At 44.3% G+C, this 25,567-nt stretch overlaps 3 protein-coding genes across 6 annotated transcripts; 1 reads left to right on the forward strand and 2 right to left on the reverse strand.

The window, feature by feature from the left end:
* Nucleotides 1–170: 170 nt before the first annotated feature.
* Nucleotides 171–8,515, reverse strand: LOC134875703 (zinc finger protein 436-like). 3 transcript variants are annotated; one of them, XM_063900301.1, is made up of 8 exons: nt 8,265–8,515; nt 7,280–7,351; nt 7,078–7,174; nt 6,881–6,978; nt 6,149–6,381; nt 5,753–5,856; nt 4,368–5,645; nt 171–562 (listed from the first exon to the last, which is right to left on the reverse strand). In XM_063900301.1, exons 1-7 carry the CDS (start codon nt 8,494–8,496, stop codon nt 4,370–4,372), a joined length of 2,112 nt encoding a protein of 703 aa, XP_063756371.1. In that variant the 5' UTR covers nt 8,497–8,515; the 3' UTR covers nt 171–562; nt 4,368–4,369. The 3 variants fall into 3 exon arrangements, with proteins under 3 accessions (XP_063756371.1, XP_063756372.1, XP_063756370.1); XM_063900302.1 differs by lacking the exon at nt 171–562 and having other exon boundaries at nt 4,218–5,645; nt 6,155–6,381; XM_063900300.1 differs by lacking the exon at nt 171–562 and having other exon boundaries at nt 4,218–5,645.
* An 861-nt stretch (nt 8,516–9,376) lies between these two features.
* Nucleotides 9,377–18,815, forward strand: LOC134876197 (transcription factor 7-like). 2 transcript variants are annotated; one of them, XM_063901118.1, is made up of 9 exons: nt 9,377–10,205; nt 13,707–13,742; nt 14,139–14,166; nt 14,251–14,351; nt 14,782–14,939; nt 15,077–15,197; nt 16,641–16,748; nt 16,824–16,906; nt 18,250–18,815. In XM_063901118.1, the coding sequence occupies exons 2-8, from the start codon at nt 13,719–13,721 to the stop codon at nt 16,881–16,883; spliced, it is 600 nt and encodes a 199-aa protein (XP_063757188.1). In that variant the 5' UTR covers nt 9,377–10,205; nt 13,707–13,718; the 3' UTR covers nt 16,884–16,906; nt 18,250–18,815. The 2 variants fall into 2 exon arrangements, 1 of the variants encoding a protein (XP_063757188.1); XR_010167367.1 differs by lacking the exons at nt 9,377–10,205; nt 15,077–15,197; nt 16,641–16,748; nt 16,824–16,906; nt 18,250–18,815 and having other exon boundaries at nt 11,500–14,166; nt 14,251–14,674; nt 14,782–14,852.
* On the reverse strand, nt 18,492–25,373 carry sgms2b (sphingomyelin synthase 2b). Its single transcript, XM_063901104.1, has 7 exons — nt 25,170–25,373; nt 21,742–22,715; nt 19,992–20,109; nt 19,862–19,919; nt 19,685–19,780; nt 19,286–19,452; nt 18,492–18,780 (listed from the first exon to the last, which is right to left on the reverse strand). Exons 2-7 carry the CDS (start codon nt 22,272–22,274, stop codon nt 18,607–18,609), a joined length of 1,146 nt encoding a protein of 381 aa, XP_063757174.1. The 5' UTR covers nt 22,275–22,715; nt 25,170–25,373; the 3' UTR covers nt 18,492–18,606.
* Nucleotides 25,374–25,567: the final 194 nt, after the last annotated feature.

Consider the following 25,567-nt stretch of genomic DNA (forward strand, 5'->3'; position numbering starts at 1 on the left):
CTGAACAATAAAAATGACATCTTTAAATTATATTCTTAAAAATGTAATCTGCTGAATAAATTAAACATCTACAATTATTAATCTGCATTTAAATTTAGTTTTTCACAAATTCCTCTAAATGAAAAAATGCCTAAAACTCTTTTAATTCAACTAATGCATGTTATATTTAAAGACGTGTGTAACTGGTGTACTAATGTATCAGGTATATATTTAACCAATAATCCTTTTCTGTTCATGTTTTGTTGTTTTCACCTGTTTTTGTATTAACTTGGAGGAGCTTTTATTTTGAAATCTCGTGACCTCACTTCCTAGTGAGTTCGCGGCATTCCTGTCAGCGTTGCGCTCCCAGGGGAGACATGTGCATGGGATCAACCGGGCTTGTGAAGTTGCTTGCTGTACTGATATTTGAAGTCACAGAGCATAAATTCCCCCGGCTGGCAAAGTGAGCAGTTGTCCACGACTCCTTCAACCACTCACACACAACAGGGACCGGATACACGTGCTCGACTTTAATAGTGTTTCTCTTCAGGTCCTCCTGACCCGCAGACAGGAAGCCGCTCCTCTGGGGAAAAACAGACCGTGAATAGTGCTTTTAATTCATAAAACATAAAATGATACGGAAGCAATGGATTCAATCTACTTTCATGCAGCATTTTACAGTTTTACTTTATAATGTGAGCGTGTAAGAAAAGAGAAAAATCAAATGTCACTTTCATTTTTTTCTGAAATATGGGAGTTTACCTCTTTGGACATCAATCAGTTATTAAAATATATAATATAAATGTACATGTCGATGTTTTTCTGGCTTTATTTTAATGTATGAATTTAATATTTGAAAACAACACTATTTTGTACTATTTATTTTAATGATAGTCTTTCTTATATTAATGTGGTATCTTTTAGATGGTTTTAAAACTGCTTTTATTTTATTGATCACGCGGTATAATTATTCATTATTTTGTCCACTGTGTTTTATTACTCAATTTATTGTTATTATTATAATTATGTATAATTACATGTATAATTATTATTTGTAATATACTGTTTTATTATTGGCTATCTCTAAGTTAAACAATTCAACTTCTGCAATAACTCTGTAAATAACTTCCACTTTTAATATCAGCTGGCTGTTTTTTGATACGTGCTACACCTAAAATAACACCGGTCCTGTTGCTCGATGTGTTTTCTGTAATATGGGTCATTTCTGTTTTTATCCTTAATCATTTGTGCTTCTTAATGAATATTAAGCTAGAGTTTGAACTGAAAGTCAACGGAACTTCAGGGAACGGTTGTCTTTATGACCACATTACATAATTAAAATGAAAAGTGAATTCTCCTGATAAATATTTTAAACTCCTCTTTACTGAAACCTAGAAAGCATAACAGTTTTTTAAATGTTTATTTTTAAACATTTTGGAGATTTTTCTTAAAATAAAAAATGGTGGCGGCTCCGGTGACGTCATCACAAATAAAGGCAGCCTAAAGGAACCTCTCCCGCGGTGGAAGACTCATTTCGCTCAATGGTCAAATAATATATTTCTCAGAAAAGTGACGCAGGGTGAACGGGGCGAGGATGGGAAGAAGGGATGGATTAAAGAAACACGTTGGTTCAGTCAGCAAACGAAGAAGGCACAATGAACAGCTCGCCTGCACAGCGACACCACGAGGAAGCTAGTGCTGAGGAGCTCAGGGACTTTCGCAAAGACACAAAACAACAATTAAACGAAATCAAATCCGAACTAACCAACGTCATTTTAAGATAGCAGAGGCAGAAATGAGAGTTGGAAACGCTGAAGACCACATTCAAAATGTGGAACAGGTGCTACACAAGAGGATAAAAGTAATGAATCAGCAGGAGAATAAACCAGGAAGGAAGGTCCCGAAGGGAGGATCTAAGGATGAAGTTCCTGAGGGAGCGATCGTCTACGGTTGAGTTTGTGAAGAAGCTACTACAGGAGACACTTGAGATCCCCCCCGGCCAGGGAGCTTGGCATTGAAACAGCACCTGGTGCCGAGGGCCCCCGGAGACAGAGAGGACAAGCCGCGGTCCATAATTGTCAAGCTTGTTCTACGCAAGGCATGGGGAAAAAAGAAGGTGCTGCTGAACGGGAGACAGATATATTTAGATCAAGATCCCCCCCTGCTATCTTGCAGAAGCGTAAAGACTACGTTCCCCGCTAAGCTGCGTATATTTATATATGGTATTTCACGAGGAGAGTGAGCATCCAAAGACATGAAGGACAGAGGATTGCCCGTCACCGTGATCGCTGTCCCGCTGTGGAAACGGTGGGAGGACAGAGGCAGACGGAGACAGGAGAGGAGCGAGGGAGGAATATCAGGGAGAAACGGCCTGCCTTCAGGAGACAAGCCACACAGGAGAAGAACTGTTCTTTTCCCCGAGTAATGGACAGAGACCCGTTTGTTGTTGTGGATGCTGCAATGGGCCCCCCCCTCCCTGTAGGTAGAAGAGGACTTCCCCCACAGCTAGAGGTTAGCTCAGGGTCGCTTTCAAGACACCCGAGCCTTTGAACCACACTTGTTTTGCGTCCGTTCATGTGTTCTTTTGTTGTTCTGGTATGTTCAGGGAGTAGATCCCCTCAGTCTTGGTTTGAGTAATGGCTACAGTAAGACTCATCACCCAGTGAAACGAGATCCAAAATGAGAAGAGAACAAGCCCTGCACCTACAGGAGACTAAATGATAAAGCACATGGAGAACTCCAGAGAACGGGCTTTACTCGTCCGTTCTTTGTCAGGAGCTGCTATCCTTATTTCTGCAAAGCCACATTCTGAAAAACTATTTGAAATGGGAGATAAAGAGGGGAGGTTTCATTAGTAAGGAGAAAGATAGATGGTAACCACTTCAAACACATATGCACCCCCTGGAAGCGATATGAGCTTCTTTAAGACGATGGTCTCAGAAACGGTGGAGACCTACACACAGCTGAAACCCAGTTACATAGTTCCAGTAAAAATTCAGGAAGGTATTACAAGATGTAATTCCTTTCTTTAAAACATGTCTTCAAGAATTTAATCTGGTCAAATATCGAGATATACATGGAAAGATAAATGACCTGGAGTTCGTCTCAAATCCTCACAACTGGGTAAGGAAGAAGGGGGACGGAGCTTACCCTCCCTCAGAGATTACTACTTTGCTACGCAGAGAAGAACAATCATATGCTGGTGCTACCCAATATATAACGCTCAACGGAAAAAGATAGAAGAGAAAGCGTGTCCCGCCCCCATAGAGGCAATGATAGCCTACACGCATTATTAAACCCATGGAGACATGTACCTTCCAGCTGTGGAGACTGCCGTAATAAATCAGAGGATGATCTTATCTTTCTTAAACGGTGGGCCTATGACTCAGATTTCATGCCTAACAGACCGGATACTAGGTTTAAGGACTGGGCCCTTAAAGGACTAACAGCTCAAACTAATGAAAGGAGGAGCATTGCTCAGCTTTGATACACTCTGGAAGAACAGGACATATCTGCAGGTGAGGCGTTAGGTGCATTCGAAATTGAAGAACGTATCAGAGTACGGGTTAGATTGAAATGTTTAGGAAAGTGTACACAGAGGTTAGTAGTAGAATCATATCGTGTGCATACAAAGGATTGAAAACCCTTAAAAACACTCAACTACAAACAAGACAGAAGAGGGAACCGGAAGGAGGATATCTGCTGAGGAATGGGTAACACTGTGGAGATTTCAGTGGAAGTGTACCAGCTTCCAGAACTGGAGGGAAAAACCTCAGGCGTTTTATTACGCCCTCTCTGAAATCCCACTATGATGGGCCCCCCGTATGTTGGAGAAACCGTGGTAACCAGCATGAAAACCACTAGCATGTATTCTGGGACTATCAAACACTACTGGAGGGAGATGCACGATGCCTTCCAAGACATTTCAAAGACATAATACCTCTGGAGATCAAGGTTTTTTACTTTGGGATTTTGCTGCAGGAATGGTTGCGAAAGGACAAATACTTACTCAACATTCTGCTGGTTGCTGCTAAAAAGGCATTAACCAGGAAATGGTTCTCAAAGGCTCTGAATGGATGGATGGACATCACGAGGGACATTTGTAACTGCTTTTGTCAATCATAAACTGGAGCAATTTACACCATACTGGGGAAAGTGGACTCTTTGTAATGCCCTACAGGCCTGATTTTGTTTTCACAGATTCTTAACTCTGCAAAGAAATGACTACTCCCTAAGAGTTCAGTTTTCATTGTCCTTTAATATTATTTTCTGTTATTGGTCGGCATTGCTGCAAAGGACTATGAACAGATCACTGTCGTTCATGCATTGATGAACTGTATAGTATGCTGTAACAGTGTTTGACAACTTTTCAACAAAAGGTAAATTACATTCAGGATGGTTTTGCGTCCGTCACGGCCTCTTCTTCCCGCCGGTGGCTCTTCAGATGAGTCTTCAGACAGTGACTCTGCGTGAAGGCTTTCTCGCAAACGATACATTTGTACGGTTTCTCCCCGTTGTGCAACCTCATGTGCACGGTCAGCTGTTCCTTACGAGCGCAGGCTTTCCCGCAGACGCTGCACACAAACGGTTTGACGCCCGAGTGCGTCTTCATGTGCGCTCTGAGGATGCTCAACCCGTTAAAGCTGCGGCCACACTCGGAGCATCCGAACGGTTTCTCCCCGGTGTGGATCCTCATGTGTCTGATCAGAGCGCCTTGAGACGACAACGCTTTACCGCACTCACCGCAAAGGGTCTTCTCCTCGCTGTGCGTCTTCAGGTGACCCTTCAGCTGACCTAAGGTGTGGAAGGTCTTGCAGCAAATGTCGCAGAGGTGCGTTTTGTCTCGGGCCGTGTGGATTTTCTCGTGCGTTTTAAGCTTCTCGTGATGTATAAACCGCTTCCCGCACACCGGACAGGCGTGGCGCTTCTCCCCGCTGTGTGTCAGCTTGTGTCGCGACAGAGACCTTAGATCGCAAAGGGATTTCCCGCAGACATCGCAACTGTACGGTTTCTCCCCCGTGTGGCTGCCGCTGTGAGCCCTCAGCTGCCGACTCGAAGCGAAAGACTGATCGCAGGCCTGACACTTGTGTGGTTTCTCCTGCACGTGCTCCCACCGGTGCATGTTCAAGCTGGCCCTAAAGGCGTAGGCTTTGTGGCAGAGGTCGCACTTGTACGGCTTCTCTCCGGTGTGCAGCGCAGCATGGCGGTCTCGACTGGCGGCGGTGAGGAAGGACTTTCTGCAGAATTCGCAACTCTGTAAAGTCTTCTGGTGCGTCTGCAGGTGGCTCCTCAGATCCTCGACATTTTCTCCACACACTCCACACACACTTTCTGGGTCGTCCACGTGACTCCAGGAGTGTTTGATCAGCATGTTAGGGGAGCCGCGAAGAGCCCCGCAAACTTTACAAGGCAAAGGCGGGACCGCTGTTTCCTTCCTCGCTTTGGTTGTCACTCCCGAAGCTTCCCCTCCTAACTCCTTCTCTTCGTCGTCACTCTCCTCTGGTTCCTCAGCCGGTTTCCACTCTCCATCTCCATCATCTTCCTCCCCCTCATCTTCTGCATCGTCTGCTTCTGATATTCCAGGTTGCTCTCTGTCTTTCTCCGTCTCTGTCTGTCGTCGCTGCGTTGAGTTATCGACTGCGTCGCTCTGCACGTTTTCAGCCGGACTGTAGTGGGAATTAAAAGGCAGAGAAAAGCAGTTTCAAGATTTAAACGCTGATCTTTGGTAGTTTTACGGGGTTTTTAATAAGCATACTTTGGATTCAATAATTACCTCGTATGCGGATGGTTTTCTTCACTTCCCGTTTCATGTGTGGCGCCGTCTTTTCCCCCCGGAGCAGAACGTTGCTCCGCGTCCCGCAAAGAGTCATCTGCAGACTAGAGAGAAAATGAACTTTTAAATCAGGAAAAATGGCTTAAATACCGTACGCTGACAAACACGTGTTTTTATGTGGACATAACATTCATTTAGCAAAATAAATCAATGAAGCTTAATTAAAACCATCGCTAACCCATTATATCTCAATTAAACCTGTGTATTTGCTATATTTGGCAGTTGCTTGAATAAGAGACAAAACTCCCCATAAAATGATCAGTCTGTCTCCGATCAAATAATGAAATATACAAATGAAATAAAAATAAGATAAAATCTAACATAAAGAAGTCGTACGCTCACTCGCAGGTACAGCGCTGACCTCCCCCTCCCCGTGGCTCTGACACTCCTCTGAACCTCCTCCGGCGTCAGCCTCTTCAGCTCCAGTTTCTGCAGGCGGCGCTGCGAGTCGGCCGCCAGGGCGTCCAGCGGGAGGCGTAACCGTGGAAACGAGGAGAGCAGCAGCTTCAGGAAGTCGTCCTCCGACAGACCGGGGGGGCAACGCAACTCCCGCACCCCTGACTTCAACACTGAGGCAGAAAAACAATCACGAAAGATAATTGATATTTACACTGAGATATAAATACTAAATAATTAAAACTGAGATACAAATATTTTACAAATAACTCGGAAATTATTCAAATATAAACAAAAGAAACTATAAATGAAAACGTTAAATAACGGTTAGTTTAATAATATAATACATATTTAGCTGATTTGCAAAGTCCTGGATTCATCCGGCCATTAAATGTTCGACTCCCTTCTCAATTGAATTGATTAAATGGACTGAAATTTCAAATCAATGATTTCTTTGGATTTTGTTTGAATTGGGATATTTGACAAACAAAAAATCTGTGAATTTAGAAAAAGATTCTCACAAATATTTAGAAATGATTTGAGTAGAAAACAGGTGAACTCATTGTTTAGAACAGACTTACATGTTGTATACATTAACGTCGGTGACACCTAAACTGAGTTATTTGAAAGTCAAATGAATGCTTTATTTTGCACATTTAAGGAGTAACTTACAGCCTTTCCTGAGCGTGTCGGTGTTGGGGTCGTGCAGCAAACACACTCGCAGCTTCACAAAATCACTCCTCTTCCTCACCCTGTTCCTCACTGAGTCTCTGCAGGAAAATAAAAATGAACAATCCTTCAAAGCATGTTTCTTCCTTTCAAGACAAACTTTTGAAGTGTTATTTCATGAAATGAACACTTATTTTAACCTGTTTCCTGCTATCTGAGGATCGTCCTGTAGCAGAACTGGCTCCTCTTCATCTCCTCTATCCTCATCTTCCTCAGAGAGTTCCGACACCTCAACATCTGAAAAAATGTTGAGGGAAAATAAAAAAGTAAATACAATATAATCATGAAACACATTTAGTTTTTAAATTGAATCTAAAGCGCTTATATTCATCGGTTGGGTACCTGTCTGCTCCTTTTTCTCCTCCTCTTCCTCGGAGGCTTCACCTCCTCGGGCCTCCCCACTGACCCCCTCGTCTGGAACAAATAAAATATAAAAAATGATGAGAGCTGGTGCGTGTGCTACATCGACGCGAAACGTGAAATACAACAGCGGCTTTTCGGGTTCATTACTATCCAGAACTCGACTGCTGACCCAATCGCTACAGCTCTTCTGGAGAGGCTAAGCACCATACTCCCAAAAGGACAAAAGGTCAAACTTATCGCCCAAGCTCACGACGGGGCTTCTGTTATGAGGGGAGCCACTGGCGGAGTGCAGCGTAAGGTAATGGATGTGTGGGAATGCACACTACATGCACTGCTATGTGCATCAGCTGAACCTAATGCAGCATCACACATCCCCAGGATCTGCACTTCCTTTGCAGACAGTGGTGGATTTCCTGCCTTCTTCTCCAGGTCACCAAAGCGAACCACAGTGGTCGAACAAGTGGTGGCGCACAGACTCCCCAGAGCTTCAACAACACGGAGGACTCTGTGAGCTTTGATCCTGCAACTGTCAGAGAGGCTGGGGGCTTTGTGAGGATGCTTGAAGACGAGGCTTTCTGTTTTTTCCTGGAATTGTTCCACAGGATCAATCCACGCGTGGACATGCTATTAAAGCAGCTGCAGAAGAGGACCATCGACCCCGTCTTCATTAAAGGACTTGTCCAGAAGTTCACAGCCAGCATGCAAACACTCAGGTGAATAACTGGCTGACAGAGCTTTTAGAAAACATCAGTTCCTCACTTCCAACAGTGTAAATGTGCCGTGTCATCAAAGGGATGAATATCATGCATCACATGTGGCACAGCCGCCACTGAGCATAACATGTAAAGTACAGGTACCTCACACTTAGTACAGGACTACTTATTCTCCTCTGATAACGAACAAAGGAAACAGAAACCCTGGAGTTAGATCAGAGGAAGTCTGACGGGGGTTTGGTGAACATTACCCGGCCTGAAGAGAGTGACCCGCGGCTGCAGGAGCTCCAGCTGCCTCTTGTGCCCGCTGATCTCCCTCCTCAGGGCCGAAACCTCCTCCTCGAACCCGGCTACAGTTCTCTGCACAAGTGCTAAGATCTCCTGCGACGCGGAGGTCAATTTATCAGCGACGACCGCCCTCAGCATCTCAGATTTAGACAGGTTATAATCCACCGAGGGAACCAGCATGATGTTTACCGCCATCTCATCCAGCCATACATTGGTCCGGTTTGTAATGTTGTCCGAGTGGTAAGCAACTCAAACAAGGGTTCCGCTACAGCTGGTGATCTACTGCCATCTTGTGGCGATGTGTAACTTAAAACACTTTAAAACAAAGCAGAACATCATCAGTGAAATGAATTTGAAGTATGTGTTATTTATTTAAAAGATACACTTAAAAATGTCTATACATTTCCTAATAAATAAAAGAATGCATAAAAATATAACGTAAAATAGGATCAAACAAGAAAATAAAAGTAAGGATACTTGGATATTTCTTATAGCTGATATTTATATATTTTCAATAGCTTAAATAATACAAACATGTTACGCGAAAATGAGGATTGATTAGGGCCACAGGAAGAACGAGTAAGAATAAGGAGAAATAGAGGGACATTTTAAAGTCGAAATTCAGAAAAAAGAGTGATAATTTTGAAGAAATAGTCTGAAATTCAAAAACAGATGACTAGAGGAATACTCTGCAGATTAATGAACAGTAAAACAACATTCCTTCAGTGCAGCTTAATGAGGCTAGCAGTTTCACCCTGGACATGGAATATTTTACAAAAGGAAGAACAGCGGCTTTTAACCCTTTTGTTATATTCGTTTTTCTGTAAGAGCCAAACTATTCCTGGGTCAATGTGACCCATTGCATGTTTCATTATTCAAAAATGGTCAGAAATCCCAACATCCTGATTGTTTTGTTTGTACCTCTTGTTCAATTCAGTCAATATGTAGTGCAATGGTGTTATTCACCTCTCATGGTTCCATCAGGATAATAATGCACAAGTACACATTCAAACACATCTTTCTGTACATTGGAAAACACTACATAGTGCATATGTAGCAGGTATATAAATATACAGGAATGCATTCCACCAATAATCCCTCACGTTTTATTTTATTGTTCCAATATTATTTATTGTCTCTTTCATTTTGGTATGGTTACTACAAAAGACCGTTTTGGGAGCTAATGCTTTTATTTTGAAGTCTTCACTTTCGGCAGTGACGTCATCTACCTGCGTTGCACCCTCTCTCACTCAGTTGTTTGATGGCAGACTGAGGTGAGGAGAGTTTGTCATGTGCTCTTTGTAGATCTCTGTTCTAAATGATGTTTACAGTGTTTATATAATATCATTCCATGGTGCTAATGTGTTGCTGTGTAGTTGTTTTGCAGAAGTTTGAGTGTTTTAGCAAACTTTTAGTTAAGTGTACTGTTTACAGCACTTGTGAGGACTCACACACAGCACCTGCAGCATGTTGAATGGCGTCTGTTCCCCACCACAGACTGGTGTGTTGCAGACGTCCATCTGTGTTAATGCTGCTGCATTATTGTGGTTATTTGATGCAGGTATGTTTGTTGCTCCCATGTTTTTGGTCTATTGTGTTTTGTACTATGTGTTTATTTTATTGTTTTATAAGTACTAGTCTCTCAGTTGTTTGATGGCAGACTGAGACTGGTGTGTTGCAGACGTCCATCTGTATTAATGCTGCTGCATTATTGTGTTTATTTCATGCAGAGGAATAAATACGCCACAGTTTCGGTTAAAGACAACAACCGAATCTCCTTGTCCATCAAACACGCACAACACAATGCAGAGTCGTAGCAAGGGTCTGCTGAGAAGTAGGCCCAGACCGGCTACACATACATTCGTTTGGAAAACATGAAATGTTTAAACTTGTTTCTCCATCAGGTGAGGTGGATAAAGAGAAATGAGACACCTCTTCTGTTCAGGGTCAAATTATGGTGTTCGGGTCTGTGGGACCCGTGCAGCGTTGTTGCAAAAGTCAAGCACCGCCACCTGCCTGCTCTCACATTTCCGCTCATTTTACCCTCTGTCTTGCAGGAAGCAATGTTTATTTTTTCATATTCTATCCCAGTCTGAAACTGGAGGACAGGACACAATAAATATAGCTTTCCAGTAAGCCAGATCCGTGCTCTAAGGCTTGCAGCTTAACTAGCCTTCAATATGAACCAAATATTTTTAAAGAATTAATTTTCAAATGATTGTGGAAAATAAGTATTTGGTCAATAACAAAAGTTCATCTCAATACTTTGTTATATACCCTTTGTTGGCAATGACAGAGGTCAAAGGTTTTCTGTAAGTCTTCACAAGGTTTCCACACACTGTTGCTGGTATTTTGGCCCATTCCTCCATGCAGATCTGCTCTAAAGCAGTGATGTTTTGGGGCTGTCGCTGGGCAACACGGACTTTCAACTCCCTCCAAAGATTTTCTATGGGGTTGAGATCTGGAGACTGGCTAGGCCACTCCAGGACCTTGAAATGCTTCTAACGAAGCCACTCCTTCGTTGCCCTGGTGGTGTGTTTGGGATCATTGTCATGCTGAAAGACCCAGCCACGCTTCATCTTCAGTGCCCTTGCTGATGGAAGGAGGTTTTCACTCAAAATCTCACGATACATGGCCCCATTCATTCTTTCCTTTCCACGGATCAGTCGTCCTGGTCCCTTTGCAGAAAAACAGCCCCAAAGCATGATGTTTCCACCCCCATGCTTCACAGTAGGTATGGTGTTCTTTGGATGCAACTCTGCATTCTTTCTCCTCCAAACACGACGAGTTGAGTTTTTACCAAAAAGTTCTATTTTGGTTTCATCTGACCATATGACATTCTTCCAATCCTCTTCTGGATCATCCAAATGCCCTCTAGCAAACTTCAGATGGGCTTGGACATGTACTGGCTTAAGCAGGGGGACACGTCTGGAACTGCAGGATTTAAGTCCCTGGCGGCGTAGTGTGTTACTGATGGTAGCCTCTGTTACTTTGGTCCCAGCTCTCTGCAGGTCATTCACTAGGTCCCCCCGTGTGGTTCTGGGATTTTTGCTCACCGTTCTTGTGATCATTTTGACCCCACGGGGTGAGATCTTGCGTGGAGCCCCAGATGGAGGGAGATTAGCAGTGGTCTTGTATGTCTTCCATTTTCTAATAATTGCTCCCACAGTTGATTTCTTCACACCAAGCTGCTAAATATCATTGATGTCAGAATGAATTTGATCCTATCTGTCCTCTAGAGGAGAGGACTGTAACCAGGGACACTCTCTGAAGTACTATTTTGACGTACTGGGCTTTCGTTGGAGTATTACCATATTCGGCTAACTTCTACTTCTACGCCACTACTTTTGTTTTTACAGACGGTTCATTTTACATATCAAGACGACATATGATATGAAACAGTACTGAGGTAACATTCAACACGCTATTTTGTAAATGATTTAGAGTGGGCTGCTCACGGACAAACTACATTAAAATTCTTTGTATTATTTAATATTCTATGAAGTCAGGTATAATATACGAGTCACACGAGTATACACAGCAGTCGAACACAAAGCTAACGTTTCCTGTGCTCTAATCCAGGTTTAAAGTCCTTAAAATAACACAAATGTTCCCCAGTGAAAGTCTCTATGTTCTCCTCCTTGCTGCTCTCAGTGCTCCTTCTCCTGCTGTGTCTCTGAGTTACAGGGGTCTCTATGTTCTCCTCCTTGCTGCTCTCGGTGCTCCTTCTCCTGCTGTGTCTCTGAGTTACAGGGGTCTCTATGTTCTCCTCCTTGCTGCTCTCAGTGCTCCTTCTCCTGCTGTCTCTCTGAGTTACAGGGGTCTCTATGTTCTCCTCCTTGCTGCTCTCAGTGCTCCTTCCCCTGCTGTGTCTCTGAGTTACAGGGGTCTCTATGTTCTCCTCCTTGCTGCTCTCAGTGCTCCTTCTCCTGCTGTGTCTCTGAGTTACAGGGGTCTCTATGTTCTCCTCCTTGCTGCTCTCAGTGCTCCTTCTCCTGCTGTCTCTCTGAGTCTCGGGGGTCTCTATGTTCTCCTCCTTGCTGCTCTCGGTGCTCCTTCTCCTGCTGTCTCTCTGAGTCTTGGGGGTCTCTATGTTCTCCTTGCTGCTCTCAGTGCTCCTTCTCCTGCTGTCTCTCTGAGTTACAGGGGTCTCTATGTTCTCCTCCCTGCTGCTCTCAGTGCTCCTTCTCCTGCTGTCTCTCTGAGTCTCGAGGGTCTCTATGTTCTCCTCCTTGCTGCTTTCAGTGCTCCTTCTCCTGCTGTGTCTCTGAGTTACAGGGGTCTCTATGTTCTCCTCCTTGCTGCTCTCGGTGCTCATTCTCCTGCTGTCTCTCTGAGTTACAGGGGTCTCTATGTTCTCCTCCTTGCTGCTCTCAGTGCTCCTTCTCCTGCTGTCTCTCTGAGTTACAGGGGTCTCTATGTTCTCCTCCTTGCTGCTCTCGGTGCTCCTTCTCCTGCTGTCTCTCTGAGTTACAGGGCTCTCTATGTTCTCCTCCTTGCTGCTCTCAGTGCTCCTTCTCCTGCTGTCTCTCTGAGTCTCGGGGGTCTCTGTGTTCTCCTCTTTGCTGCTCCTTCTCCTGCTGGACATGCCGTTACAGACTTGGTGAGTATTTGTGAAGCAGCTGGTACCGTGTAGTTTGAGCTGTACACATATTAAGTTCCCTTGAGTCCGGCTGAGGCAAAGACAACTGAGACCAGCACGGTCAGAATGATATCCAACCTAAAACTAACTTCATCGAATATCCAGCCTAAAACTAACTTCATCGAATATCCAACCTAAAACTAACTTCATCGAATATCCAACCTAAAACTTACTTCATCGAATATCCAACCTAAAACTTACTTCATCGAATATCCAGCCTAAAACTTACTTCATCGAATATCCAGCCTAAAACCCATAATTTAACTGTGACTGAATTGGATGAATGATTGAACAGATTGGATTCTTATTTTTATTAATTAAAATGTTACTTTTACTTCTCTGCTGTTACATAAATATTAATGTAACTTTATTCAACTTCATTTTTTCTTAATTTTGCTCTGATTGTGTGTTTTATTTATTTGTATTTGTTTTGTATTTTAGTCAAATGAGCACGTTTTTACTTTTCTATTTTTATACAAATATTTAAATGTATGTTTATTTATTTCCCCGCTGCGTAAAGAAGTGTAAGAGCGTGAGACAAGAAAAGGAGCAGGGGCAGCAGAGCGACCCAAGGCACACAATGACTGTGTGTGTGTGTGTGTGTGTGTGTGTGTGTGTGTGTGTGTGTGTGTGTGTGTGTGTGTGTGTGTGTGTGTGACTCTGTTGTGGGGGAGGTTTGTTCATATCACAAACATGATTTAATCCCACCAGTTTAAAGTCTGACGATGTTCCTCTCCTCTCCGGTCCTACTTATTATTATTAGTAGTATTAAGAGATGGAGCGGAGGCCCAGCAGAGGGGTGAGTATTCATTGCTATTTTAATACAATATTTTGTATTGCTGTATTATTTATCTCTAATGTTTTTATATTGTATTTGATCTCATTTATATGTTTTTACTGGATCATGTAAATGCAGTCTGTCATCATTTATCGAAATATATTTAAAGGAAAAGTGTTTATTATCATTTATATTTAATTAATATTCATGAATACATTTATAGACATTAACATGATATTCAAACCTTTCTGAAGCCTATAAACTAAGCTAATTCATGATCATAATGAATTCAATATATATTTGCTGTGCTGTTTGTTAATTATCTGGATTTATTTACATAAATGTGTAAAATGTCTGAAAGATTTATTGACTTCCTGCTAAATGAGAGAATTAATTGTATTATGATTATTTTTTCAGGAGATTGTATTGAACCAGAGCCCTGCAGGTCCGACAGCAAATTAATATCCTCAATCCAACCTTCTAATAAAAACAGATCTCTTTATTAACAATGTGATGTTTTATTTCTCAGGTAAATGTCAGGTGTCTGACTGCTGTGAACCTCAGCAGCAGTACCTGGGTCTGACCAGCGGGGGGCGACACAACGCAACACACACCGCTGCTACTGTCAGCGTGAGTGTGAGGGTGTGTGTGTGGACAAATGACCCCTTTAAGCCAATACGCTCCCCTTCTAACACAATCAGTGTTAAATGTAAAACCCCGCACACTGACCCCAGGCTGTGTGTGTGTGTGTGTGAGAGAGAGAGAGAGAGGGGTACCATACTGTGCTGTTACGCTGCCCTCTGGTCAGTGTGTTATCCATCCAACACTGTTAGTGTGAAGGAAGCAGCGCTGAGAGGAGATACCAGCTGCCGTCTCTTCCTGTAACATCAAGTACTAATACCACATGTGCATGCTACGGAGTACTGCAGGGATATTATACTCCCAGACAAAAAGTAAATATGTTGTTTACATTTGTTCTGTAGCTTGTTAATGAATGTAAATTAAAAGGTTCTTATAAATATATTCATATTTTTATTCATGATATTATTCCTCTCTGCAGGGGTGCGTCCACCCTCTCGTGCCCCTCCTCCTCTACAGCGACAGACACCTCCCCCCCGCCCCACCGTACAGCCAGCCAATTGGTGCAGCCCCTGCCAGACAAGCCGACGACCACTCCTCAGGCACACACACCTTTCACCATGGCAATGGCGTCCACAGGTGAGCTCGTGTCAGGTGAATTTAGAGAGTAGAATATCACATGTATTGTTACTGATAGCACATGTGAAGTCCTCTATTCGTCTATATGTTGGGTCGGATTCGGACTTCTCGAACCGCTGTGCTCGTTTCTCCCTCAGAGCGACGGTGAAGAAGCCTCTGAACGCCTTCATGCTCTACATGAAGGAAACCAGGCACCAAGTCCTGCAGGAGGGGCGCGAGAGAGAGAGCGCCGCCGTCAACCGCATCCTGGGACGCAGGGTAAGCCCCGCCCACTTATACTGACGTCACACGGGACTACACGTCCCCTACTCTGGGGGCACGGTCGAATAGTCATTATATCCTAGGGCCCTTTCATAGTCTACGCAAGCTACGCCGTCGCAGTTGTAAACGCAAGGTTCACGCTTTTAGTACATACAGAACGCGCGTCAGTTGCTGCGCTGTGCCTTGTCAGACACGATACTCCGCTCATCCAACAGGGGGTAGCAGTCTCTCTTTGCAGCCTGCTTCAATTTGTCTGGGCTCGCACAAACCGGTCCCTCATCTGCTTCCACTTTAGGTCCAGCGCTATTTCTCGCCATGCATTTTCAACTGCGTTTCAATCTGAATGTGAAGCGCTCGCTGTGTCATAAAGATGCCGGTGCACACAAACTAATTCACAGAGACGCTCCTCGTTGTCAGCCATGGCTGCTATAGTGCTTCTTCTGTTAATAGCGATTTAGTGCAGTACAGTAATTCTCATCAGCGCCCCTATCGGAAACGCGTGAAATGGCAGTTGCGCTTGCGTTGCCTTACAAAACTCTGGACCACAAATTTTACTACGCAAGTACGCGTTAAACCCTCCTTGCGTAGCTCGATGCGTCCGCATAGCTTGCCTAGACTATGAAAGGGCCCTTAGGAAGGTTCCAGTCAGTGCCCGATCCGTTCCCCCCCGGGTGCACATGCACGTAATGACCTAGGCGGAAACTCAACGTTTTCCTGCCCGATTTGTACCACGCATGTATTTTACGATACTTGACGGCAGCCAGTTAGTTACTAACCGGAAGCAGCTGGTCGTTCAGAGACTGTTTGTAGTTTATTGCTTGATATTGACGATCGGAAACAGTTTTGTTTTTGATGAAGTGAAAACACATAGGCTTAGTAATAGAGTATTTGTGCCAGTTTAAAATGACATGGTAATTAATGCAGGAATGAAAGGAACAAGCTATTTAATTTGTTTAATTGGTTACTGCGTGGCAGGCTCAATCGAACGGTGTCTGTCTACGGGAAATCACCTTGCTTCCGATGATGTTCCACATAAAGCGTTGCATCTTGGTGGTCGTAGCGGGTGATGAAGCTGTACTCACGCGAGAATAAGCGACGTAAAAAAAAGCTGCATGCGTGGAACGGATCAGGTATTGTCGTAAAAGAGGTTCAATTCTACGCATGCGCTGTTTTCACGCATGTGCAGCCGGGGGGAACGGATCGGGCACTTACATGCTCCTTAAGATGGCGCACACAAATCAACTTCCGGTGAGACCGAGGAGTGAGGAAATGACAAATAAGAGAAGTGAAAAGTACCCGATGAAAGTAACAAACCAGGTGCATTGTGGGACATGTGGTGAATAAACGTCGGATCATCTCACATGGACTGAATCTGTGTTTCATGGAAGTAAAATATGAGACTGAGAGGACAACAAGGTGTAACCCGTCTCTGTCTCTCAGTGGCACGCTCTGCCTCGCTCTGAGCAATGCAAATACTACGACCTGGCCCAGAAGGAGAGGCTGCTCCACATGCAGCTGTACCCCGGCTGGTCCGCCAGGGATAACTACGTATGTAAAGAACGGTAAAATCAACTAAATACATTCTGTTTCCAGAAACACTGCAGACTCTTCTTCTCTTTCCAGGGGAAGAGGAAGAGGAAGAGGAGCCAGGAGCCGACAGGGAGCAGCCCCAGGTCCAGATAGAAGAGCAAATAAACACTAAAAATGTAGCCTAAATAAAATTCTCTTTTTTCAAAATCAGGAGGTTATATTACATTATAGAAAAAATACAAGTAGGAGAGTCGAAGTCTTTCTGATCAACCATGTCTGGGAGTATGTGTGTAGGAGTAAAACTATTTGCATTGATTAAATAAAATATGACTTTTAAAATAATTATCTGGAGGAAAAAGGGCACCATTTCCCTGTTAAATTTTAATAATGAACTTAAAGAACAAACATTGATTTATAAAAGTCACTTTTATGGAACGACATGCATCTTCATTAATCCAACTGGTGGAAGTTCAACTCTTATTTTACAATAAAGAGCGGTGTAAAAAAAGAAACCCTGAACTGAGCGTCTCAATACTCAACACATTTTGACTTGGAAATATAACTTAACAATAATAAAGTGAAGACAGAAATGTACAACAATGCAAGACACTTTTTCTGTAGTTAGCATGCGGCTAACTACACCCACAACCGTGGGGTAATGAAGTTAGCCGTGAAGAAGCTAAGTGGTTAGCAATTTAGCTTTGATCCTGAATATCTAACCACCGACACTCGGAAATACTCTCATTACTTCTCTGTCGGGAGTCGGCACGTTCATGTATGTCTGAACAACTCTTTGACCAAACTGAAGCTAGCGTTGAAAATGCTAAATGGTGAACTATTTTAGGTCCTGCTTCGCTATCTAGTTAAACAATTAACCAATAAGAAATAATGTCTAGGTAAAAATTCAGCTTCCTAATCAGCGGTTGGGAGGGTGTATTCTCCATTCATGGAGGCAAAACCAATTGTTTTGTAGTTAGCATGTTATCCAAAACCAGTTCAGTTCCCCACCTGGTAATAACTCTGAAAGTGATGCAGCTAAAAACTAATCAGTTATATTCTCCATATTTAAACACTACGCCTCATTGGTTTGGTTGGAAAGTGGTACATTTACCTTTTTTTCCACAAGGATTTAATCTTAAAATTAGAACATCTTAAATGAAAAACGTTTTTAGGAGCAGGAACTCTGGCCTCAGAGATATATACTTTAACATATCAGGACCTAGCATGGTTAGCATGAGTGCAACATCATGTGCTAACTGCACCACATGCTTTCACGACACGATGTCAGAACTTTTCGGGGAAGATTTGACCAAAAAAATTAACTCGTTTTGAGGGAAAATCCAGAAGCAACGCAGAATAGGCGCAGGGTTGAATATTGACGAAGCAGAGTCATGGTTTCTCTCCCGTCACCCGTTCTGTGAAAATAAATCCCAGGCGGTCCTGGTGATGAAAACTGCCCGTCCTCTCGGTGTCGAGCAGGAAGACACTGCTCCTAATAAATACACCTTTGTTCAAACAGGCCACCGATCCTCACTCGTCCCAGCCCCCACTCCACGATCCTGTACCGCTGTCTGCAGGACGACGGCAGCGCCACCGATCCTCACTTGTCCCTCCCCCCCTTCACGATCCTGTACCGCTGTCTGCAGGACGACGGCAGCGCCACCGATCCTCACTCGTCCCTCCCCCCCTTCACGATCCTGTACCGCTGTCTGCAGGACGACGGCAGCGCCACCGATCCTCACTCGTCCCTCCCCCCCTCCACGATCCTGTACCGCTGTCTGCAGGACGACGGCAGCGCCACCGATCCTCACTCGTCCCTCCCCCCCTCCACGATCCTGTACCGCTGTCTGCAGGACCACGGCAGCGCCACCGATCCTCACTCGTCCCTCCCCCCCTCCACTATCCTGTACCGCTGTCTGCAGGACGACGGCAGCGCCACAGGCCACGAGAACACGACGGGAACCGGGGTTCTGACGTTCCTCTCCAGGAAGTTGAAGGCCGGGTTCCACCACGTCCTTGACAGGAAGTTGTTGGGAGCCTGACGCAGAGCCTGGGCAGAAATAAATAATTATTGATCAAAAAACACTTAAATGGTTTCAGATTCTGAAAGAGACATATCTCTGTGCCTCAAGACAGGACGAACACTTTACTTGAATGGGTGTTCATAAGACTGACATAACCAGGTAACCCGTCTTAATTATTAATGAATACTGATGAGAGTTGTCGTTAAGTGTCATTCGGTAAGTTATATCACTTTTGACATCGTTTGAGATGTCCTTGTTTTGACAACTTGACATAAAGCAAGACAACACAACCTGTCATACACATGTCATAGCAGACCTAACTGTGAAACTTAAGAAAAGCGTTTAGCTTGATATGTTAGCGCGACATTAACCGTCATATATGGAGGTCTGCTATGACATGTTTATGATGGTTCTGTTGTCTTGGTTTAAAACAGCCGTTAATACCAGGAAGTGACTCCAGCTCAAACCATGCACCAGAAACTCTACCGTTAGTGTGTGTGTGTGTGTGTCCGTGTGTGTGTGTCCACCTACATGCGTGTTGGCCATGGTGTGGTACCACCAGAAGGTCCTGGTGGTGGCGATGTACCCGACCACCACGTCGATGCTGTAGTGCTCGTGACCAATCAGGATGCAGAGAACACCCGAGGCGCTGAGGCACCAGCAGATCCAGCGGTACCACCACATCCACCGGGGAGAGTCTGTACACACACATACACACACACACACACACACACACACACACACACACACACACACACACACACACACACACACACACACACACACACACACACACACACACACACACACACACACACACACACACACACACACACACACACACACACATTGAGGGTTGGAGGGATAATCAGACCCTCTCTCACATGCATTATAAGAGTGTTTGCCTGGTGATAAAGTGTGTGTGCTCACACTCTTTGATGAAGAGGTAGGACAGCGTGCACATGACGGTGTGACCGCTGTACAGGAAGTCCCCGCACATCAGGTGAGAGCCGGTCAGAGACAGACCTAAACAACAAAACAACATCATCAGTGGAACCATCGGGAAAGTCTGCAGACAGTGATATTAAAACCGTGTTCGGGCGTTACCTCCTCCCGAGATCAGACTCAGAATCCTCCAGATCTTCCCCGTGGAGTCGTTGTAGAGCTGCAGGGAGAACACTGTGAGCAGGGCACCGGTCAACATGCAGTACATGTACATACTGGTGTGTATTTGTACCTTTGGAGCGCACACCATGTGCTTCCCTGGCACCGGCAGCGTGGTGATGTACATGGTGACGCAGCGGTACAGGTACAGCGTCCCGATCAGGAAGAAGCAGCGGCGGCCGATGATGGCTCTGCGGACAAACACGTCTACATCATCAGGTCTAAAGTTAGAACGCTCAACTGTTGAAGGCATTTTCCTGCAGAAAGGTTTCATATTTAATCTGAATATCTCTGGACTCTCTAAGACCTTCTGCCTGATGTCTGACCCGCTGCTAGTGGTGGTAGTAGTGGTAGTGGTAGTAGTGGTAGTAGCGGTGGTAGTAGTGGTAGCGGTGGTAGTAGTGGTGGTAGTAGTGGTAGTAGCAGTAGTGGTAGCAGCGGTGGTGGTAGTGGTAGTGGTAGTAGTAGTAGCAGTGGTAGTAGTAGTGGTAGCGGCGGTAGTGGTGGTGGTAGTAGTAGTGGTAGTAGTAGTGGTAGCGGCGGTAGTGGTGGTGGTAGTAGTAGTGGTGGTGGTGGTAGTAGTAGTAGTGGTAGCGGTGGTAGCGGTGGCAGTGGTAGTAGTAGTAGTGGTGGTGGCAGTAGTAGTAGCGGTAGTAGTGGTGGTGGTGGTGGTAGTAGTGGTAGCGGTGGTAGTGGTGGTGGCAGTGGTAGTAGCAGTCGTAGTAGTAGTAGCGGTAGTAGTAGCGGTAGCAGTGGTAGTAGTAGTAGTAGTAGTGGTAGCAGTCGTAGTAGTAGTAGCAGTGGTAGTAGTAGTAGCGGTAGTAGTAGCGGTAGCAGTGGTAGTAGTAGTGGTAGTGGTAGTAGCAGTGGTAGTAGTGGTGGTGGTAGTAGTAGCGGTGGTAGTAGTAGCGGTGGTAGTGGTAGTGGTAGTAGTAGCAGTAGTGGTAGTGGTGGTAGTAGTGGTAGCAGTCGTGGTAGTAGTAGTAGCGGTGGTAGTGGTAGTAGCAGGGGTAGTAGCAGGGGTAGTAGTAGCAGTGGTAGTGGTAGTAGTAGTGGTAGCAGTAGTGGTAGTGGTAGTAGTAGCGGTGGTAGTGGTAGCAGTAGTAATGGTAGTAGCGGTACTAGTGGTAGTGGTAGTAGCAGTGGTAGTAGTAGCGGTAGTGGTAGTAGTAGCAGCAGTAGTAGTGGTGGTAGCAGTAGTGGTAGTAGTAGCGGTAGAGGTAGTAGTAACAGTAGTGGTAGTAGTAGTGGTAGTAGTAGTGGTAGTAGTAGCGGTAGTAGTGGTAGTGGTAGTAGTAGCAGTAGTGGTAGTGGTGGTAGTAGTGGTAGCAGTCGTGGTAGTAGTAGTAGCGTGGTAGTGGTAGTAGCAGGGGTAGTAGCAGGGGTAGTAGTAGCAGGGGTAGTAGTAGCAGTGGTAGTGGTAGTAGTAGTGGTAGCAGTAGTGGTAGTGGTAGTAGTAGCGGTGGTAGTGGTAGCAGTAGTAATGGTAGTAGCGGTACTAGTGGTAGTGGTAGTAGCAGTGGTAGTAGTAGCGGTAGTGGTAGTAGTAGCAGTAGTAGTGGTGGTAGCAGTAGTGGTAGTAGTAGCGGTAGAGGTAGTAGTAACAGTAGTGGTAGTAGTAGTAGTAACAGTAGTGGTAGTAGTAGTGGTAGTAGTAGAGGTAGTAGTAACAGTAGTGGTAGTAGTAGTGGTAGTAGTAGTGGTAGTAGTAGCGGTAGTAGTAGTAGTGGTAGCAGTGGTAGTAGTAGCGGTAGTAGCAGTGGTAGTGGTGGTAGTAGTAGCGGTGGTGGTGGTAGAGATTACTACTGATGGGGGGATCGTACTTGTGTTTGAGAAAGAGCAGCTGCACCAGCCACAGCCCGCAGAGGATCAGCCCGTTGACCTCGGTGACGGTGAAGGCCCACGGCACGCGATCCACGTAGTCGAAGAACTTGTCGGGCAGCGGCGGGCTCACCGACTTGTCCGGCACACGCTCGTGCACCACGGTGATGAGGACGGTGGTGAAGACGAGGATGAAGATGGCGTAGAGGAAGGCCACGCCCGTCTTCCACCACTCGGCGGGGAGGCGGTCGGTGCGCTCCTCTGACACCGCGATCTTCACGTAGTCGCGACGCTGCAGCCGGCTGCTCAGCGACTGGATCAGCTGGTTCTGTTTTAGCAGGCTGCTCAGCTTGCCGCCGTCCTGCGCCGTCTTGTTACCGGCCGGCGGCGGCGATGCGGTCGTCGGCGAGGACGCGTGGCGGACGGGGTTTCCATTGGCGACAATCGGAGGAGTTTCCGGATTCGTTGTGGTGACGTTGACCTCCACGTGGGGCCGGACGCCGTCGCTGTCCTGGATCAGTTCTGAAGCTGCCATTTTTACTTTAATTCCTCTTCAACCAATAAGGAAGAGTTCCTCTTGTTGACGACCAATCAGCTTTGGAATGAGTCAGCTGACTCAATTGAAATCAGTTCAACACGACAAGAAAGGTTTAAAAAAAATCTGTCATTCATCCAACGAGACCGGTCAGAAGTCAGTCTCCACTGGAGTTCCTCTTCGTCCAATGAGGAGGAGTTTCATTCACAGATCAATCACAGGCTTTGGAATGAGGAAGCTGTCCAATAAAGATCAGCTTAACCACAGGACAAGAAGCCTCACAGATATTCCTCTATCAGCTGTTGACTTCTCTGGGTTCAACAATCCAAGGAGACCGGTCAGCAGTCAGATATTATTGATCACAAACTCAATATTTCGGATAGGTATTAGGAGACACAACGGTGGCAGGTGATTGGTCGATGAGGAAGAGTCAGCACAAACCTGAAAAAATGCATTTTGTTTAGAAAAATATAACCTTTATATATAATTACAATGTCATTTATTCTACTGTACTTGATTTGATTTTAAATCATTAAAATAAATGTTGTGTTATTTCCTTTTGATATAAATGTTAGTAAACAGCTACAAATGGAAATGTAATTGTTGGATCTGATGAATCAGTAAATGTTCTCAAAGACGCTTCCAGATGTTTTATTTTAATCTATATATTATTACAATGAACAACATTTTATTCAACTGTTCACAATTTAATTTCCCATCCTGCAGCATTACGTCCCTGACCGAATTTCAGCTGCACTATTTCACTGTTTTATGTCCTGAGAGTTCAGGTTTCGATCCTCCCCATAACTCCTCACCACCTTCACGTTTATCTTTAGTTCCGATTCTTCGTTTTGTAGTCGCTGCTGCAATGACAGGAATGTCCCAGGAACGAACGAACGAACGCGCACACACACACACACACACACAGGTTGGACAGCATTGACAGCATTGACGTCCTTATCAAACAAGCATTAGCGACTCCAACACAAGTTCACTGAGGTGAGAGCAGAGACATCAAACAGGACATTTGATGTTCAGGTGTATATCAGTATGTAGAGTCTCTACTTTAAAGAGTCCTCTCCTGCTGATGTTCAGGTGTATATCAGTATGTAGAGTCTCTACTTTAAAGAGTCCTCTCCTGCTGATGTTCAGGTGTATATCAGTATGTAGTGTCTCTACTTTAAAGAGTCCTCTCCTGCTGATGTTCAGGTGTATATCAGTATGTAGAGTCTCTACTTTAAAGAGTCCTCTCCTGCTGATGTTCAGGTGTATATCAGTATGTAGTGTCTCTACTTTAAAGAGTCCTCTCCTGCTGATGTTCAGGTGTATATCAGTATGTAGAGTCTCTACTTTAAAGAGTCCTCTCCTGCTGATGTTCAGGTGTATATCAGTATGTAGAGTCTCTACTTTAAAGAGTCCTCTCCTGCTGATGTTCAGGTGTATATCAGTATGTAGAGTCTCTACTTTAAAGAGTCCTCTCCTGCTGATGTTCAGGTGTATATCAGTATGTAGAGTCTCTACTTTAAAGAGTCCTCTCCTGCTGATGTTCAGGTGTATATCAGTATGTAGAGTCTCTACTTTAAAGAGTCCTCTCCTGCTGATGTTCAGGTGTATATCAGTATGTAGCGTCTCTACTTTAAAGAGTCCTCTCCTGCTGATGTTCAGGTGTATATCAGTATGTAGAGTCTCTACTTTAAAGAGTCCTCTCCTGCTGATGTTCAGGTGTATGTCAGTATGTAGTGTCTCTACTTTAAAGAGTCCTCTCCTGCTGATGTTCAGGTGTATATCAGTATGTAGTGTCTCTACTTTAAAGAGTCCTCTCCTGCTGATGTTCAGGTGTATATCAGTATGTAGCGTCTCTACTTTAAAGAGTCCTCTCCTGCTGATGTTCAGGTGTATATCAGTATGTAGTGTCTCTACTTTAAAGAGTCCTCTCCTGCTGATGTTCAGGTGTATATCAGTATGTAGTGTCTCTACTTTAAAGAGTCCTCTCTTGCTGATGTTCAGGTGTATTCAGTATGTATTGTCACATATAAAACACACTACAGGAGAGGGAACACCCCAAAAAGCAGAATAGGGACTCTTTAAAGTGCTTGAAGCCGTGCTCTCCCTATGGTCAGACACTAATGGTCTCCTGCTGTGAGTCTTGTGCTGCTGAATCAGAGCTAATTATGGGAAATTGAGTTCTTGTGGCCTTAATCTAATTACAGTTAATCCCTGTGTGATTCTGCAGATCTGTCAACAGGAAGTGGATGATAATCATTCACAGCAATGAGTAAAATACCCCCTCCTGTTTGAATAGCACTTCCTTCTTCTTTTCAGACTGTAATTGTTATTAAAAGTGAACAGTGAGAAACAACATTACTTTTGCAGTAAAATGCCTTATTTCACATTTTTATAGTGATTTAAATTTCATATATTTTATTTATGTTGTTGTTATACTTGCATACTTCTGCCAAATTGTTATTTCCTCTCAATGTATGGATTAGTTATTGTAAGCACCAAAACACGTTCATTTTAAGCGAAAACAAACAAAAACTGTGATTAATTCTGATGTTTTTCTCACCAAATAAAGTAAAAACACGATCACTGTTTAACAGACGGACCAATCGATCAATCGGCGTGTAGTTTTAGCATCAACGTTGTCTTTACATGTTGGATTGTTTACTGCCAGCACCAACATGCAATTATTTTAGGTGGAAACCAACTCAAATGTAATCTTATTCTCAAATTCTCAACAAGAATCAAAATGAAAACACGATTATTATTTTACAAATGGACAAATAGATTCATCGGCGTGTGTTTTCAGCGTTAAAAGTGTGTTTACATTTCAAGCAAATGTAGGGAAAGTTTAGATCCGGACAGGAAAAAGTAAACAGGAACTATGGAACTCACCTGTATGCGTGGCTTTCTGCGGCTTCTTACTCCTCAAACTGGAAAAAAAATATCCAAAAGTTCCTTTTTAAGCAACTGAGGCAGAAAACTAACACATTCATCGATTAAAGTGCAGGTTTTCTCTTCTTAAAGTCACTTTTTCGACTCTTGAGAACTTTCCCTCCTCCTCCTCTACCTTCATCAAACTGAGATAACAAGCATGAGAGCTCCCTGTTTGGGGGGGAAGTCCATATATGGTGTGGCAGCTTCTGGCGACGCGCCCTTCTGACGCAGCTCCGGAGTGACGCATTTGACACACCTGAGCTCGGCAGAAGTCGGGATTTTCCGTAAAAATGGAAGAAATTAGCAGGATTTTGTGAGGAAACACACAAAAACAGTTGAATCAAGAATTTGGTTGG

This window comes from Eleginops maclovinus, chromosome 14 (assembly GCF_036324505.1).
Source record: "Eleginops maclovinus isolate JMC-PN-2008 ecotype Puerto Natales chromosome 14, JC_Emac_rtc_rv5, whole genome shotgun sequence".
Classification (NCBI taxonomy): domain Eukaryota; kingdom Metazoa; phylum Chordata; class Actinopteri; order Perciformes; family Eleginopidae; genus Eleginops; species Eleginops maclovinus.